This window comes from Oncorhynchus masou, chromosome 15 (genome assembly GCF_036934945.1).
Source record: "Oncorhynchus masou masou isolate Uvic2021 chromosome 15, UVic_Omas_1.1, whole genome shotgun sequence".
Classification (NCBI taxonomy): domain Eukaryota; kingdom Metazoa; phylum Chordata; class Actinopteri; order Salmoniformes; family Salmonidae; genus Oncorhynchus; species Oncorhynchus masou.
Window position 1 is genome coordinate 65,174,367 of NC_088226.1, and position 18,826 is coordinate 65,193,192.

Here is an 18,826-nt window from a genome sequence, read left to right on the forward strand (position 1 = left end):
TAAGGCCATTCTACTGCCAATGTTTGTCTATGGAGATTGCATGGCTGTGTGCTCGATTTTATACACCTGTCAGCAACGGGCGTGGCAAAAATAGCAGAATCCTCTAATTTGAAGTGGTGTCCACAGACTTTTCTATATTTAGTGTAAGTACAAGGACATTTTTACAAGTATCGATTGACAGCGACTCAATATAGTTAAAGGTGCAGTCCGCCCACACTCGTCGCCAGTCAACTTCATTGTACTTGTACATTGTGGAGTTGAGAAACTCTGCTATCTTGTCCTAAGACTAAATACTGAATTTGTGTTGAAGATACGTCTGTTTTTTCCTTTGTTTTTACTGTCCTCCTCGTCTCCTTTCCTTTCTCCCTCTTCATATCACATTTCTATGGCACTACCCTTCTCATATCTATTTCACTATGTTTCTCTCTCTCACTCACTATCTCCCTCACAATCTGTCCCAGGAGAGACCTAAGAGTGCCTTGGAGCAGCTGTACTCTTCCGACCAGCAGCCCCAGTCTCTGGCCCAGGCTCCCCGGAGCCGCATGAGTGCTGAGGAGCAGCTGGAGCGTATGAAGAGACACCAGAGGGCCCTGGTCCGCGAGCGCAAGAGGAACCTCAGCCAGGGAGAATGTCACTCCACCACCCATCGTTCCTCATCCACTACCAGGCCTCTCTCCTCCACTGACCTGGGCTCAGTACGTTCCCCCCCTCCCCAACCCCGCAGCAGAAGCAGGGACCGCTGCCACTGTCACGCCCCTGCCGAACCCCTCACATAGGAGCCACCGCCACAAGCACTAACATGCTAAACGGCTTATGCTAACACCATTCTCCCACGCTCTCCCCCATGCGTAATCAATGGCAGTAACATTATTAAAGTTAGCATCATGCTAAGGGTCGGTGGGGCTGGTGCTAAGCCAGGGCCAGCTAGGCTGGGCTGCAGAGCAGTCAGACTGTGCGTGGTGGAGGCCGCTTTGGGGAGTAGGGGAGGGGATATCTGTCAGAGATGGACTGTAAGACAGCGCTGTTCCCCATATTAAGGTGTAAGGGTTTGAGTTTACCCCATCACTTGTGCCCCTGTGTGTTACCTCACTGACACACTGAATGTATATCAATGAGAAGAGGTGGGCATCTCTGCCTTCCCTCCCTCTCTGTCACAAGAGAAGAAAAGGCCATTCTATGTACATTTACATTTCTGTACATATACATTTTTATTAATTTACTGAAGGATATTTTCAGTAGCCTATACATTTGTAAAGTTATATTTTATAGAGATTTGATGAAATGGGGATGGGGAAATGTGTACCATGTTTGAACAAATCAACGAGGAAGTGGTACAAATCATTACCAAACGTCCCTGCTCCCTCAGTCATTACCAAACGTACCTGCTCCCTCAGTCATTACCAAACATACCTGCTCCCTCAATCATTACCAAACATCCCTGCTCCCTCAGTCATTACCAAACATACCTGCTCCCTCAGTCATTACCAAACATACCTGCTCCCTCAATCATTACCAAACATATACCTGCTCCCTCAATCTTTAGCATTACATGAATTAATCTAATGGAAGTGCCTTTTTTTGCTGATGAATCATTTTCTTCTCACAAAATTGCCCATCAACCTCACTTTTTCCACCCTGGTTGTCTTATGGCGTGCTATGGCTACCACAGAATCAGATTAATTAAGCCTATGATCGTCAAAAGACAAGGGACATCACATTACAAAGTCTAATATATTATCTAACACACAATCTTAACCAGATTGCTATGAGCTCATCAATGATAGCTTCAAACTCCTAACTGCATTACTGATCTGCCTTTGTGTTCCCAGCTGCTACTTACAGTTTGCAATACTTACTTCATCAGCTTTTGCTGGTTACGGAGTTTTATTCTGTAGTTCTTCACCATAATAGCCAGAGTTTACACTACTTCTCATTTTAGACTCTTTTTGGTCATTTGAATCTGCTCAGCTTATACCACACCATGCCACATTAAACAGTCGCTTATTCACACCATTTAGTTGGTGCTACATCAACATTAGCACAGCCTTTTTAAGACCACAACACAGACGTTTCTACTTGGCTGTGGTTGACTGCTACAACGGTCCACTTCCACGGTCAAGGTCATAGTGAGCGAGTACTCCAGTCTGAGTATCTTTAATTGGCCTATTTGATCTTATTCACTGCAGATGAAAGGACAGGAAAGGGATAAGCAAAATGGCTGCCGAAAGCCTACCATCAAGGCAGGTGTAAATTCCACCATATTTCTTTCACCCATCCCAATTTGTTTTAGATCAGCAAGGATGTGAAAATAGCACAAAGGAAGGGAAATAATGGACAGCTCATGTTAAGTGAATCTGTAAAACGAAAAATCACAACTCCTTCACTCCTGTTATATTCTAATGTAGAGATCTGCACTCGAGAATAAAGTAACGTTGCTTCTAAAAAATCTCTTCTGGCTGTGTTTTTCCATTTGGCGGGGGTTTGATGAGTATGTATGCATGCTTTTTCCATGTGATGTGATTTTCCTCCGTCCACCGAGCACAATGACGCATGTGATGCACTTTCTCCTCACAGCATGGGAATACATGCTGATGAGGCCTACACACACTGCAGTGGGAATTATGCACGCGTGGGTTTAAGAGCTTGGACACAAACAAATACACTCATACAGTACACACACTGGCATACAAACAGTTATTTACTCAAAACACAAATGTGTTTATGGGTTTGGAAAAGCAGAGGAGAGTTTGTGGTCACAGGTTAATCAATATCGTTTGGTGGTTGTTTCTGATGGTGTAATTCATCTAATTTCCTCATGAAACCAGGAAAACAAAAAAATACAATGATAGTTTTTATTTTCAGGAAAGACATTTTTTCTTTTGGATATACACTACCGTTCAAAAGAAGAAGGTCTTTGTTTCTGGCCATTTTGAGCCTGTAATCGAACCCACAAATGCTTATGCTCCAGATACTCAACAAGTCCAAATAAGATCAGTTTTATTGTTTCTTTAAACAGCACAACTGTTTTTCAGCTGTGCTAACAATTGCATAAGGGTTTTCTAATGATCAGTTAGCTAATCCAAGTTTAGCATTTTAAAAGGCTAACACAACATGCCATTGGAACACAGGAGTGATGGTTGCTGATAATGGGCCTCTGTACGCCTATGTAGATATTCCATTAAAGATCAGCTTTTTACATCTACAATAGTCGTTTACAACATTAACAATGTCTACTCAGTATTTCTGATCAATTTGATGTCATTTTAAATGGACAAAAAATGTGCTTTTTTTTCAAAAACAAGTACATTTCTAAGAGACCCCCAAACTTTTGAAAGGTGGTATATGTCAACAGTCCTTCCTCCAAAGGACCATTCTAAGGGTTAAAGTTTGTGAAAATCATTAAAATAATGGTATTCATGGTATTTTTTTGCCCTGGTTTAGTGGTCAGATACAATGGGCCTTTAAAATGTTCCTTCCTATGGCCCCGAAATGTAATTTTTCTGGCCATGCACTGCAGAAGTCATAGTAAAACTCATTGTATGTTTTTTATTTTTTATTTTATCTCACTCGAGTTGTGTGTTCTGCAGGGGGTCCCTGATGAATTTGCTATCACAAAAGGGGTCCCAGGCCCCAAACCGTTTCAGAACTCCCCCCTCTAGTGGTCAGATAAAGTAACTGTTGTTTGTCCCCCCTAGTGGAGGCGAGAGCAGCAGGACTTTGATTTGCAGCAGGAGCAGAAAGCTCAGGTGGTGGAGCGACTGGGTGCCGAGGGCCAGAGCGACGAGGGGCGTAGAGAGCTGAAGGAAAGGGAGAGGATCCAATCAGATGAGTGGCTCACGGTGATGGCCACGCCCATGAGGGGGACTGACATGGAGCCCCTCGACTACGACCTGAACCTCAGTCGTGAGGTACGTTCATGAATGGCTAATCAATTTTCTCATATCAACACTCTTATTGATGAATATTATGCCTGTACACATAAGTGGTTAAAAAGGGGAAGTTCAGTATTTTACCTCACCTTAAAAGTAGTCTATGGGCCTGGAGAAACTGCAATCCATCCTTCTTTAAACAGCCACTACAAACTGTATAATACTGAACATCCCCTTTAAGACTATGCAGTTGTGGATGGCTTTGATTTAGAGGCTAGCCTGTAGCTCATACTACTTACCATTCACCACATACACAATTAAGATACAAAATGCAAAGTGAACTAATGCTTTCAACTACAATCACATAACCTTGTTTTTGTAGAACCTTATAGCTATGCTGAACCGCAAAGTTTGAATTTATCTGACCCCAATAGTATGACCATTTACTGTGCCTACTGAAAGTATTCACACCCCTTGACTTTTTCCACATGTTGTTGTGTTACAGCCTGATCTTTAAAAATGATCAAATGTAGATTTTGTCACTGGCCTACATTCAATACCCCATAATGTCAAAGTGGAATTATGTGGAAAAAGTGGAAATCTTTACAAATTGATTAAAAATGAAAAGCTGAAATGTCTTGAGTTAATAAGTTGCATGGACTCACTCTTTGTGCAATAATAGTCTTTAACATGATTGTTGAATGATTACCTCACACATGCTATTATATGGAAGGTCCCTCAGTCGAGCAATGATTTTTCAAACACAGATTCAACCACAAAGACAAGGGAGGTTTTCCAATGCCTCACAAAGAAAGGCAACTATTGGTAGAAGAAGAAAAAAACTGCCATTGAATATCCCTTTGAGGATGGTGAAGTTATTAATTACACTTTGGATGGTGTGTCAATACACCCAGTCACTACAAAGATAAAGGCGTCCTTCCTAACTCAGTTGCTGGAGAGGAAGGAAACTGCTCAGGGATTTCACCATGAGGCCAATGGTGACTTTAAAACAGTTACATAGTTTAACGGCTGTTATAGGAGAGAGCTGAGGATGGATCAATAACATTGTAGTTACTCCACAATACTAATCTAAATGACAGAATAAAAAGAAAGAAGAAATATGTGGCAAAGAAATTAGCTTTATGTCCTGAATGGAAAGCATTATGTTTGAGGCAAATACAATACAACACGTCACTGTGTACCATTCTTCATATTTCCAAGCATGATGGTGGCTGCATCATATTATGGGTATGCTTGTCATCGGCAAGGACTAAGGAGTTCTTTAGGATAAAAAGAAATGGAATAAAGCTATGCACAGGTAATATCCTAAAGGAAATCCTGGTTCAGTCTGCTTTCCAACAGGTACAGAGAGACTTACCCAGAAAGACTCACAGCTGTAATTGCAGCCAAAGGTGATTCTAACATATATTGACTCATGGGTGTGAATACTTATGTAAATGAGATATTTCTATATTTAATTTTCTATACATTTGCCAGCATTTCAAAAAATATGTTTTCACTTTGTCATTACGGGGTATTATGTGTACATGGGTGAGGGAAAAGTACATGTCATCCATGTTGGATTCAGGCTGTAATAACAAAATGTGGAATAAGTCAAGGGGTATGAATACTTTCTGAAGGCTCTGTAAACCAGATGATTTCTGAATATTGTTCTAAGCCTTAAATTGCAATTCCGCCACTTTTCAACCTCATATTCATTATCTACAGCACCAAACCAGTGTCTACTTAACTGAATGAATTACGTTTCTATGATTCTGTGGTTAAAAAGAGAAGAAGAAAAGCCCTAAAAATATGCTTCTCTGTGACATCACAGGGCAGGGTATTGTCTTGCTCCCCTCAACACGAATCACGAATCTGTGTTTTTGAAAATCACGTTTCTTAAAATGTTTGAACTTTTGATGATGTCATCGGGTAGAATTATTTTACTCAAATGTTTTCTTCTAAAAACTTAGAATTGCGCCGTTTTCACATATGTAGACACTGGTATTGTGCTGGAGATTATGAAAATGAGTTTGAAAAGTGTTGGAATTGCACTTTAATATGGATTTGTTGGTTGACTGGATGTCTGATTGGTGTATGTAGCTGTCCAAGCCCCAGAAGGTGCCTATCTCAGAGCGCTATGTGGAGTCAGACCCCGGGGAGCCTCTGAGCCAGGAGCAGATGGAGGAGCGTCAACGCAGAGCAGAACGCATCATAAGCATCCTGGCCAAATCCAAGTACTCTTGACTTACTTTCATAAAAATCTATTTATTTTAGAACTTTTTATTACAAAAAGAAATTCTGTCGTTTAAAAAAACCTAAGGCAAATTTAGAGTGATCTGGCAGATTCTTGATAAGAAATAGTAGTTGTTGTTTGTGAGAAATCTGGGTACTTCTTATTGGGAGAAGAAAACATATCACAAGCATCGTAATGTCCCTAATCCTGGGTGTCTGGGTCCACTGGATCCACTGTTGGGTTGTGGCTGATTCAATTCCAGTTGTGACTTAAAACTTAAGCTAACTACAAAAACTTTAGATCATAACACAAAAAAGTGATCGCAAACATTGTGTACGTCCCAAATGGCACCCTATTCCCTACATACTGCATTACTTTTGACCACAGGCTATTCCCTACATACTGCATTACTTTTGACCAGAGCCTATTCCCTACACAGTGCATTACTTTTGACCAGAGCCTATTTCCTACATAGTGCATTACTTTTGACCAGAGCCTATTCCCTACACAGTGCACTACTTTTGACCAGAGCCTATTCCCTACATAGTGCATTACTTTTGACCAGAGCCTATTCCCTACATAGTGCATTACTTTTGACCAGAGCCTATTCCCTACATAGTGCATTACTTTTGACCAGAGCCTATTCCCTACATAGCACTACTTTTGACCAGAGCCTATTCCCTACATAGTGCACTACTTTTGACCAGAGCCTATTCCCTACATAGTGCATTACTTTTGACCAGAGCCTATTCCCTACATAGTGCATTACTTTTGACCAGAGCCTATTCCCTACATAGTGCATTACTTTTGACCAGAGCCTATTCCCTACATAGTGCATTACTTTTGACCAGAGCCTATTCCCTACATAGTGCATTACTTTTGACCAGAGCCTATTCCCTACATACTGCATTACTTTTGACCAGAGCCTATTCCCTACATACTGCATTACTTTTGACCAGAGCCTATTCCCTACATACTGCATTACTTTTGACCAGAGCCTATTCCCTACATAGTGCACTACTTTTGACCAGAGCCTATTCCCTACATAGTGCATTACTTTTGACCAGAGCCTATTCCCTACATAGTGCATTACTTTTGACCAGAGCCTATTCCCTACATAGTGCATTACTTTTGACCAGAGCCTATTCCCTACATAGTGCATTACTTTTTACCAGATCCTATTCCCTACATAGTGCATTACTTTTGACCAGAGCCTATTCCCTACATACTGCATTACTTTTGACCAGAGCCTATTCCCTACATACTGCATTACTTTTGACCAGAGCCTATTCCCTACATACTGCATTACTTTTGACCAGAGCCTATTCCCTACATACTGCATTACTTTTGACCAGAGCCTATTCCCTACATAGTGCATTACTTTTGACCAGAGCCTATTCCCTACATAGTGCATTACTTTTGACCAGAGCCTATTCCCTACGCAGTGCATTACTTTTGACCAGAGCCTATTCCCTACGCAGTGCATTACTTTTGACCAGAGCCTATTCCCTACGCAGTGCATTACTTTTGACCAGAGCCTATTCCCTACATAGTGCATTACTTTTGACCAGAGCCTATTCCCTACATAGTGCATTACTTTTGACCACAGCCTATTCCCTACATAGTGCATTACTTTTGACCACAGCCTATTCCCTACATAGTGCATTACTTTTGACCAGATCCTATTCCCTACATAGTGCATTACTTTTGACCAGAGCCTATTCCCTACATACTGCATTACTTTTGACCAGAGCCTATTCCCTACATACTGCATTACTTTTGATCAGAGCCTATTCCCCACATAGTGCATTACTTTTGACCAGAGCCTATTCCCTACATAGTGCATTACTTTTGACCAGAGCCTATTCCCTACATAGTGCATTACTTTTGACCACAGCCTATTCCCTACATAGTGCATTACTTTTGACCAGAGCCTATTCCCTACATAGTGCATTACTTTTGACCAGATCCTATTCCCTACATACTGCATTACTTTTGACCAGAGCCTATTCCCTACATAGTGCATTACTTTTGACCAGAGCCTATTCCCTACATAGTGCATTACTTTTGACCAGAGCCTATTCCCTACATAGTGCATTACTTTTGACCAGAGCCTATTCCCTACATAGTGCATTACTTTTGACCAGAGCCTATTCCCTACATAGTGCATTACTTTTGACCACAGCCTATTCCCTACATAGTGCATTACTTTTGACCACAGCCTATTCCCTACATAGTGCATTACTTTTGACCACAGCCTATTCCCTACATAGTGCATTACTTTTGACCAGATCCTATTCCCTACATACTGCATTACTTTTGACCAGAGCCTATTCCCTACATAGTGCATTACTTTTGACCAGATCCTATTCCCTACATAGTGCATTACTTTTGACCAGATCCTATTCCCTACATACTGCATTACTTTTGACCAGGGACAAATTGGTAGGGAAAAAGGTTCCATTTGGGACGCAGACTGTACTTCCTTTGGGTTTCGGTCTCTCTTTTTTCTCACGTTTGTATTCCCTTCCCACCTGTGTGTCAGTGTTCAGAACACACATCCGTCGTCTGGTCTGGCTGTCCCACTGGACTTTACTGATCTGGACCGAGCCATGCAGCAGCAGAAGAGGATTATGAATGTGTCTCACGCCTTGGCCTCTGAAGCCTCCATCAAGAGCAAGCAGTTCACAGGTCAGCTCATACACACACACATGGACACGTGTAAAAACACACGTAAACACATACACACTACATATACACTTAGTGGCCAGGCAGACAGGCATCAAGGCATTCAGTTACTGTTCGATGGAACGTTAGAATGGGCAAAACGAGTGACCTAAGCGACTTTGAGGCAAATAACGTCACAGTACAACATTGGTGTGCAGAATGGCATCTTGGAACGCACAACTCATCGATCCTTGTCACGGATGGGCTATTGCAGCAGGCGACCATACCGGGTTCCACTGCTTTCAGCTAAACGACTGTGGGCGCGCGATCACCAACACTGGACAAATGAGGAGTGGTAAAACATTGCATGGTCCGACAAATCCCGGTTTCTGTTGCATCATGCTGATAGCAGAGTCAGGATTTGGCATAAGCAGCATGAGTCCATGGCCCCATCCTGCCTGGTGTCAACAGTACAGGCTGGTGGCGGTGGTGTGATGGTGTGGGGAATGATTTCCTGGCACACGTTAGGTCCCTTGTTACCAATTGAGCAACGTTTACATACTCTAGAGGCAAAGGGTTGTCCGACCCAGTACTAGATGGGTGTACAGTGGGGCAAAAACGTATTTAGTCAGCCACCAATTGTGCAGGTTCTCCCACTTAAAAAGATGAGAGGCCTGTAATTTTCATCATAGGTACACTTCAACTATGACTGACAAAATGAGAGAAAAAAATCCAGAAAATCACATTGTAGGATTTTTAATGAATTTATTTGCAAATGATGGTGGAAAATAAACTTTTGTTGTTGACCAAATACTTATCTCAATACTTTGTTATATGCCCTTTGTTGGCAATGACAGAGGTCAAACGTTTTCTGTAAGTCTTCACAAGGTTTTCACACGCTGTTGCTGGTATTTTGGCCCATTTCTCCATGCAGATCTCCTCTAGAGCAGTGATGTTTTGGGGCTGTTGCTGGGCAACACGGACTTTCAACTCCCTCCAAAGATTTTCTATGGGGTTAAGATCTGGAGACTGGCTAGGACACTCCAGGACCTTGAAATGCTTCTTACGAAGCCACTCCTTCGTTGCCCAGGCGGTGTGTTTGGTATCATTGTCATGCTGAAAGACACAGCCACGTTTGATCTTCAATGCTCTTGCTGATGGAAAGAGGTTTTCACTCAATCTCACGATACATGGCCCCATTCATTCTTTCCTTTACACGGATCAGTCGTCCTGGTCCGTTTGCAGAAAAACAGCCCCAAATCATGACGTTTCCACCCCCATGCTTCACAGTAGGTATGGTGTTCTTTGGATGCAACTCAGCATTATTTGTCCTCCAAACACAACGATTTGAGTTTTTACCAAAAAGTTATATTTTGGTTCATCTGACCATATGACATTCTCCCAATCTTCTTCTGGATCATCCAAATGCTCTCTAGCAAACTTCAGACGGGCCTGGACATGTACTGGCTTAAGCAGGTGGGACACGTCTGGCACTGCAGGATTTGAGTCCCTGGCGGCGTAGTGTGTTACTGATGGTAGGCTTTGTTACTTTGGTCCCAGCTCTCTGCAGGTCATTCACTAGGTCCCCCCTGTGTGGTTCTGGGATTTTTGCTCACCGTGCTTGTGATCATTTTGACCCCACGGGATGAGATCTTGCGTGGAGCCCCAGATCGAAGGAGATTATCAGTGGTCTTGCATGTCTTCCATTTCCTAATAATTGCTCCCACAGTTGATTTCTTCAAACCAAGCTGCTGACCTATTGCAGATTCAGTCTTCCCAGCCTGGTGCAGGTCTACAATTTTGTTTCTGGTGTCCTTTGACAGCTCTTTGGTCTTGGCCATAGTGGAGTTTGGAGTGTGACTGTTTGAGGTTGTGGACAGGTTTCTTTTATACTGATAACAAGTTCAAACAGGTGCCATTAATACAGGTAACGAGTGGAGGACAAAGGAGCCTCTTAAAGAAGTTACAGGTCTGTGAGAGCCAGAAATCTTGCTTGTTTGTAGGTGACCAAATACTTATTTTCCACCATAATTTGCAAATAAATTCATAAAAAATCCAACAATGTGATTTTCTGGATTTTTTTTTTCAAATTTTGTCTGTCATAGTTGAAGTGTACCTATGATGAAAATTACAGGCCTCTCATCTTTTTAAGTGGGAGAACTTGCACAATTGGTGCCTGACTAAATACTTTTTTGCCCCACTGTACCTAATACCCTCAGTGTATATATACTACACAGTGTACACACACAGTCTATACACTCAGGCTACTCTATGCATGCTGTACACACACAAACACACCTTTTTCCCACTGAACTGCCTTCAGTATCTTTGATCCCTCCTTCATAAACCACTCCTTTAATATAGCTATAGATGGAGTATCTAGTAGGACATTGTGCTCTCTTCAGAGAAGCCAACCCAGTTAGTATCCTGATTCTCAGCCCTTCTCCCAAAGTGAGAAGTATGTATTTATCAATGGTGGAAACTTCCTCCAGCCAATCTATGATGGGGAGTATGCCAGTGCACACTCCTGGAAGAAGAGAATCGGAACAGAAAGGGAGACAAATGCAGCACACTCCGGGGTGAAGCTACAGATCTTGGATCATTTTTCTCTCTCCCTCATCATAACCTTAACCATTAGTGTAGAGAATTGGCCCAAAACTGACCCAAGAACAGCGTGTAGGGGCATCTTCACTGTACAACACAGTAATGTGACCCTCTCTCATTGCCCCTGGTTGTGCAGACAGCGAGATTCTGAATAACAGATCTAGTGATGGTACACTGCATATTCTCTTGAGTGTCGTGGCCTTAAGGTGCCTCTGTGATGTTTGTGTTGGCATCCCACTGGGGCACAAGGTTGAATCAGCCTTGTTTTCACATCATTTCAAAACCCCAAAAATCGATGTGATGACATTGAAACAACTTAAGAAGATTTATTTATTTTTCAACCAACTTTTAACAACTTCTAAACTAGACGTTGAACTGACGTCTGTGCCCAGTGGGATAGGTGTTGTCTTTAGGTGTCATTTCTGCTCTCACAACTTGGAGTGCTTTGGTGGTTTCTTATCTGAAGCATGGTGGTTTTTGGTGTCCAAATGTAGTTGGGTCAGGTGATGTTGTTGGGTCAGGTGATGTTGTTGGGTCAGGTGATGTTGTTGGGTGATGGTGATGTTGTTGGGTGATGGTGATGTTGTTGGGTCATGTGATGTTGTTGGGTCATGTGACATTGTTGGGTTAGGTGATGGTGATGTTGTTGGGTTAGGTGATGGTGATGTTGTTGGGTTAGGTGATGTTGATGTTTTTGGTTTAGGTGATGGTAATATTGTTGGGTCATGATTAGAATGTAAAGAGGTTGGCGTATTGTTTCCACACAAACAAGCACTGCTTACTTAGGCTTTTTGGAACGAGGGTGGAACGTTCGATTGAAGACATTACCGTCTGTATTTTCAATGTCATGAGCATGTTTTTCCCCCCTTTTAGCCAAAACTCAGCTGAGCACTGACTGACCATTGACACAGACGGCAAGACACCGACAGGACATCCGTGAATGAAAATAGTTGATGGGCAAAGGATATAATACTAATAATTTTCAGCAATTAATGCCAGAGTGATGTTTTATAATACTTTTTATTGGAGCTATTCGAAACTCAACAATATAGCATTGTAACTGTGCGTGTACCTAATGTTAAGTTTGAATTGGAGTTGTGTTTTGCACTTTAATGTTGTGTGTAATTGTTAACACTAATAGTTTTTGCAACAGAATCAGTAGCTGTGTTTTTGAAGTGTGGTCTATATTTCTAAAACAAGTTCTAAGCAATGTTTTATAGGTCGTTAAAATGGAAATGTAATTATGACATGAATCATATATTTATTTTATTTTGACTAATGAAAGACAATCTTGCACCAAATTGCAACCTTTGTAGCTCAGCACTGCCATGTAACGCTTTTGCCAATCAACTGTATTGTATTATGGGAAATAAACCATAATGATGTTTCTGGAAATAAAGGTTTAAACAAAACATGTTGCCTCATGTCCAGTTCTCTCTCAATATTTAATCATGAACACACTCGTATACGGTCAATGTGTCATAAATCAACTCACTTCAAACAGTAAATGCAAGACGATTCAAACACGAGCATGTTTATTTTGGGCTCAATTCCAGCCATAGTGCTAAAAATCAGCTTTATAGAGTGATTGACAATTAAAGGGATCACTCTTAACATTTCCCCAAAAAATGTCATGACAAGACATGGAAAATTACAACATTGTCTCACTAATGCATTTCCACAAAATACACATGCGCAGCAGATTAGGCAACAACAAAAAAGCACATTATCCATACAGGTTGTTTCATGGAATCCTTTTAGCCTGGCGTATTTACTTCACACAAAGTGGCCATCAATTCAAAACACACAACTGACATTGCTCGACTGCACACCAGATCTGAATGCAGTTTGAGTTCTCATCAGAACTGAAAATTAGATCCCGGTCCGACCCAAGTCTGTAAAGCTTGAAGCCTGAGCCCAGGCCTGACATCACAGAAATTAAATGAGCCCAAACCCGAAAAAAAGCCAGATTTTTAGAAAAATAAGTATAATGATTCAAATTGGTTTTGAGAACGAGGCGGGTGGCAGCACAGCGAGGAGACGAGGAAATAGCCATTGGGCCTAGAGAAAGCGCAGAGAGAAAAACTCACCTTTAGTTATGATCAACTGAATGATTAAAATATAGGCTAATGCAATTGAAGGCATATATCAAATTCTTGCTTATACTGTATATCCCTAAATCATATGCAACCGTTATACAAATGTAAAGCAATAGTCCTGTGTGGTCACCTACATCATCATTTCAGCACCTTTTTGATTGGGACAGAGCCTTTGCGCTGCTTTGAGACAAGCATGGGGGACTCGTCCAGATATATCAATCAGTCAGACTTTTGTTTTCACAGAATCAGTTTGGATATTTGGTAACTAGGCTGGGGGAAATGTTAAGTTAATTGATCATCTTTATTCTAGTTTGCTTATATATTAGCTGGTCAGAAAATGTGTCGAGCATGTATATAAGTGGATTTTGATCTTCACTCGCGTGAGTATTCTGTCTTACTCCTGAACAGAAGCCTCTGAATTGTCTGATAATCAATGTGATTTTTCACTGAATCTCCATCTGTATATTTGGTTAATTGATCTCTGGCCGGACAGGTGGAAGTGGTAGCTCATTTATTAGTTTGCTCAGAAACATGTAGCATGCAATGTAGCCTAAACCAAGTGTATTAGTTATCTATTGACTCACGCAGTAGCCTTATAGAGCCTCGGCTATTTTCCTACCACAATCCCACTGAAATCCAACATCCTGACTCCCCATTTAATTGTAATGGTCACATTAGCATGGAAATAAGTTAGCAGGGGCTAACAGACGAATCACAAATCTACAGCCATCAACATGCTGTTGTCCTGCCCATCTAATGTGCTTCCTTGTCGATCATCAGAATAAACTCAAATCAACTGGGATTTCTCGCTGGACAGTCCTGTCTTTAAAAGCTCTTCTACATAACGCTTCTGCGCTGTCTCGTATTGCTGCCCATCTGAGAGCTTCAGTAGATAATGTGTGATCAAATTGTATGAGTAGATATGGATTTTTTATTTTAACAATATCCTCTCATCTCTGTTATTCATGCACTAATCTGCATAGGCTAATTATCAACTCGATATTGCCAAATAGGATATGTCATTCGATGGAGATTTTCTAGCAAGCTTAGTATCTTTGGTCATTTGACTGCCTTTGCAGTTATGATGCTACAGCCTACTCTGGGTTCACACTGAGATATCCTACTGCTGAAATGCACTGAACGGCCTGTTTCGCAATTCACAAAAAATGTGATTGCTGATCAAAGTTAATCTATCATTACTAAATATCAGTTTCACATAGTAGCCCAGACAAGCCGGCAATGTAGCACAGGGAGAACCCTGGTATAGTGATTAGATTTTTAAATGCTTTGAAATAGCCACCTTGGTAGATTTGAGAAAATATTCATTCCTACTGTGTGGTACACTTCAGTTTATTGATATTCAATTTGTAGTTAAGTACATTTTTTATAACTCATGAGCTTCGTCTCAGAACCATTTATAACACGTCGTAGTCCCTCTTTCAGTTAAGAATTCCTAACAAAAATTGACAAGGAAACAACACAGGAAATCTGTCTCAATGATTGTTACCTCCTTCAGTAGTGCACTACTGGTTTGCTGCTCAGCATTGAAACATAAAAGCCATCTTAAACCACGAAGTTACCATGTATCAGCTTGGAGTACTGCAGAGACACAAAAGAACGACTTATGTACAAATCTGTGGTTTGACTTTAGAAAAAAAGTGACTGTTTTTCTCCCAGTCTTAGGATGACTTCACAAAGGCCATTTTGAAGGTGTGTTTCTTGTCCTCTTTCTTGTCTTTTGTGCTGTCCTCTGGGTTTGGTGAGGGGGGTTTGTCTGGTGAGCCCTGGGGTTCTGAGGGGCTGTCTGGGGCATTGGGACTGGCTGGTTGCTCTGCCTTGCTTTGGCCCTCTACGGGTGGTGGAGGTGGGGCTGGTTCCGGCTGTGGAGCGAACAGAAGTTTCACAAAATGAAGATCTGGAGACTGGGGCGACATTTTGGCTGTATAAATTATGCCTCTAATTTGAGCCAATCGCACGTTGTGGCGCTTCCATGTGCTGTGCTGTCATTAATCTTACATAGCCATGCAAACATACAGGTCTAATGAGAAGCACCATCAGTAACTCAAATCTTAAAATGTATCAATCAATCAGTATTACATCACGGTCTAATCATGTCATGTAACAGGCCAGGGTTGTGTTCATTGCAACAGAAAATGCTTTTATTAGACAAATTCAGATAGTACCTTCCAGGCTCTGGAGATTTTTCTTGTTTAGTTCCTAACGAACACAACCCAGCTAAATAGAATGAAAGCGTACCCAAACTTGCTTCAGCCATTCAACCCCATAGATAATAGAACAGCAGATTGATTGGCTGATGTCATAGAAGCCCTATTCATCAGAATGGAACAATTTGTCAGCCATCTTTGCTAGGATCGATGTTCAACTTAGCCCACCCAATCTACCTACCTCATCCCCACATTGTTTTTATTTACTTTTCTGCTCTTTTGCACACCAGTATCTCTACTTGCACATCATCAGCTAAATTGTAATTACTTCGCTACTATGGCCTATTTATTGCCTTACCCCCTCAAGCCATTTGCACACACTGTATATAGACTATTTTTTTCTATTGTGTTATTGACTGTATGCTTGTTTATTCCATGTGTAACTCTGTGTTGTTTGTCACACTGCTTTGCTTTATCTTGGCCAGGTCGCAGTTGTAAATGAGAACTAGCTCTCAACTAGCTTACCTGGTTAAATAAAGGTGAAAAAAAAATCTGTCCGTCCGTGATCTCTCACCTCGCTAAAGCCCAGTCCAACGTGTCTCCTGTTCCTGCCTGACAGCTTCCCGTCCAGCCCCTGCTGGTACTGCAACTCCAGCTCAGAGTTCATCCTCTGGTCCTCCGCCCCTGCAGAGGACAAACTAGTGAAACACCAATCATACCAAATACAGTGCTATCTGGTCCCAGATAGTACTGCATTGATATGGGAAAAGGTTAGATTAGATGAGATGGATACATCTGTGAGTAAAGCATTTGAAAGGGATGTAGAATAGGGTTGCCAAGATACCAGTACCTTGACAAGCCTTTTTCTATAATTCAATAGGGTTACTCACCGCTGCGGACATGGGATGTTGATTTGTGATCTCCAATGACTAGACGTCCAGTGTGTTCTTTCTGCAGGACCAAATACAGTAGACATAATTCTGTAATACCAGTTCTGTTCCTCCTTTGACGATGATATATGGATTATAAATTGTAGCCTAAGAAAATGTTGGCTCAATCTCATACTGGAATAGAGGTAACCATCAAGTTGAATTAACAGTTAACTGCGTTACAGTAATAATAGTCCAATACCAGACTGGCACACTTGATTCAACTAATCAGGGGCTTGGTGATTTGTTGACTTAGCTACATTTGAAATCAGGTGTTCCAGTAAGGGCCACAAATATGTGAAACGTCTAGTGGTCCCTGATGAGGGTTGGGAAAAATAGTCTACATAGAATATGACCAAACAAACCTTCCCTGCGCCCATCAACCTCAAAAACTTCTGCTTCCTCTCGTTGTCCCCCAGATCTGCAGCTGCCCATGGAGTAGGTTCATCCTGCAAGAACAACACAGAATTGCCTACAGTAGTACACAAGGAATGGGATCCCAACAGAACGAAGCCTAGGCCTTTTATTGCACCTTCGGCTCGAAGATCACACACACTTCCCCCCCAATTGGATTAGCTAAAGTCACACATCTTAATATAACGCTAACTAGCCACGGCATATGCCTAGTAGTAACAGCCTTGAGTTAATTTATATCAAAATAAATGTTTATTAAATGGACTTTCTGGCAAGCTTCATCATGATGTGTCAAACTGGCCACCTTAAGGTGAATAAGTTAGCTAAAAAAATAACACTTGTGATTTGTTGACCAGCGTTAAATAGTTAACTGTTTTACTCTATGGCTTTGTTGATCGAGGACGCAATATGTTACAGGCTGCATATCTAGTTAGGATGCAAGTTGACTACATACTTCTTTGCTAAAGCAAACCAGATACGGGCCTTGCTAGCCGGTTAGCTGAACTGCAAGGCCTGTCCCGTTCAATGCATGTAACTATAGTTAACATACTTCATTCGGAGAACCAGGTCTTTTCGTCCCATGTCGATTCCCTTCAGAACTCATTTTCTTCGTAAAAACGTTTGTTTTAGCTAGCTAAATCAAAAATATTGACATAGCAGTAGCTGGCTAGCTATGCCACCATCAACAAACAGTTGCAGTTGTGAACCCAAACGGAAACTAGCGATTCCAACTTCCGGTTGCGTTGTTATCTTCTTTAAAATGTTATGGCAGACTACACCTATTGGTATATTGCCGCCACCTACTGTACGGGGTCTTGAAACAAAACAAAAATAATATATTCAAATGTAGGAAGGGGGATAATTTAAATTAATCGAACAACCATCCCACTCCTTCCACATTCAAATTGCATTCCTACAGGTGCCTGTGAGGATGGAACATTCAGCGACAGTAACACTCACAATGCCTATTTTCTTAGATTTCCTCTCCGTTTGTGCTGTGCAGTTGATAACCAAACCAATAAACACCACAACGTCCACCTTCTTAACATACATGTCAGGATCCCTCTTGACAAGGAACATCATCTTGTGTCTCTACTCCTACTACCATTATTTCTTCAACTTCACACTTTTCTTTCACTGCTCAACAACTTCGGATAGGTGACATTCTGGACAGCCCTTATTCTTACCACCTCCATCACCCTAACAGGATACTTCAGAAATGCAGGTGTATGTTCACCACCACAATTGCAGCATTTAGGCTCAGCTGGCACATAATACTCCTCCCGTCTACATATACTTGACACAGCCATGGCCTGTTCACCCCACTACCATCCAGAAGGCGAGGTCAGTACAGTTGCATCAAAGTTAGGACCGAGAGACTGAAAAACAGAGTCGAAACCGCAGGTCCGGGACAAGGTAGCATGTCTGTTGAAACTGGTAAAAAAACAAAAACAATTCCACTTCAATTCCCTCCATGGATGGGTGTATCTTTGAATTTGCTGTCGAATGGCCTGCTCCTTCTCCATTTTCGGAACACCAGTCCGCTCCCCCAAAGTGACCGCCACTCTCTCTTTGGGCACTCAGGAGAGTCTGCTGGGATGGTCCTAGAGACAGATATAAGTTACACAAATAATTGTAGGTAATTCCTCTCTGTCTACATCTGACATAATATTGGCACAGCAGTCAACGATGCCGTGTAGGAGCTCAGACCGGAAACACCATGTCTTCTCCTCCTTGATGGGTTTCACCACTAACGCCCAGGCAGCCTTGGAGAACTCTTGCTTTAAACTGAGCACTCCCTCTGTTGTAACCTGCTGTCTGTCCACTGAATAATTGCGGTCCA

The 18,826-nt window shown here is 41.7% G+C and overlaps 2 protein-coding genes across 5 annotated transcripts in view; one reads left to right on the forward strand and one right to left on the reverse strand.

Annotated features, from left to right (window-relative positions):
- LOC135556661 (pleckstrin homology domain-containing family A member 7-like) overlaps positions 1-12,783 on the forward strand; it is a 189,324-nt gene extending 176,541 nt beyond the window's left edge. For all 4 annotated transcript variants that reach the window (XM_064990034.1, XM_064990037.1, XM_064990036.1 and 1 more), the window contains 5 exons: positions 462-695; positions 3,696-3,908; positions 5,973-6,106; positions 8,651-8,796; positions 12,250-12,783. In XM_064990034.1, coding sequence (XP_064846106.1) covers positions 462-695; positions 3,696-3,908; positions 5,973-6,106; positions 8,651-8,796; positions 12,250-12,275 — 753 coding nt within the window. In that variant the 3' untranslated portion in view covers positions 12,276-12,783. The remainder of the gene's footprint in view (positions 1-461; positions 696-3,695; positions 3,909-5,972; positions 6,107-8,650; positions 8,797-12,249) is intronic.
- Positions 12,784-14,809: 2,026 nt separating this feature from the next.
- On the reverse strand, positions 14,810-17,706 carry LOC135556662 (small acidic protein-like). Its single transcript, XM_064990039.1, has 5 exons — positions 17,534-17,706; positions 16,935-17,018; positions 16,531-16,591; positions 16,215-16,324; positions 14,810-15,355 (listed from the first exon to the last, which is right to left on the reverse strand). Exons 1-5 carry the CDS (start codon positions 17,585-17,587, stop codon positions 15,155-15,157), a joined length of 510 nt encoding a protein of 169 aa, XP_064846111.1. The 5' UTR covers positions 17,588-17,706; the 3' UTR covers positions 14,810-15,154.
- Positions 17,707-18,826: the final 1,120 nt, after the last annotated feature.

Coding starts and splice junctions, on each gene's coding strand:
- LOC135556662 (XM_064990039.1), bottom strand. CDS start 17,587: ATGAGTTCTGAAGGGAATCGACATGGGACGAAAAGACCTGGTTCTCCG. Junction 16,325..16,530: donor AACATCCCATGTCCGCAGCG/GTGAGTAACCCT, acceptor TGTCCTCTGCAG/GGGCGGAGGACCAGAGGATG. Junction 15,356..16,214: donor TTGGACTGGGCTTTAGCGAG/GTGAGAGATCAC, acceptor TTCGCTCCACAG/CCGGAACCAGCCCCACCTCC.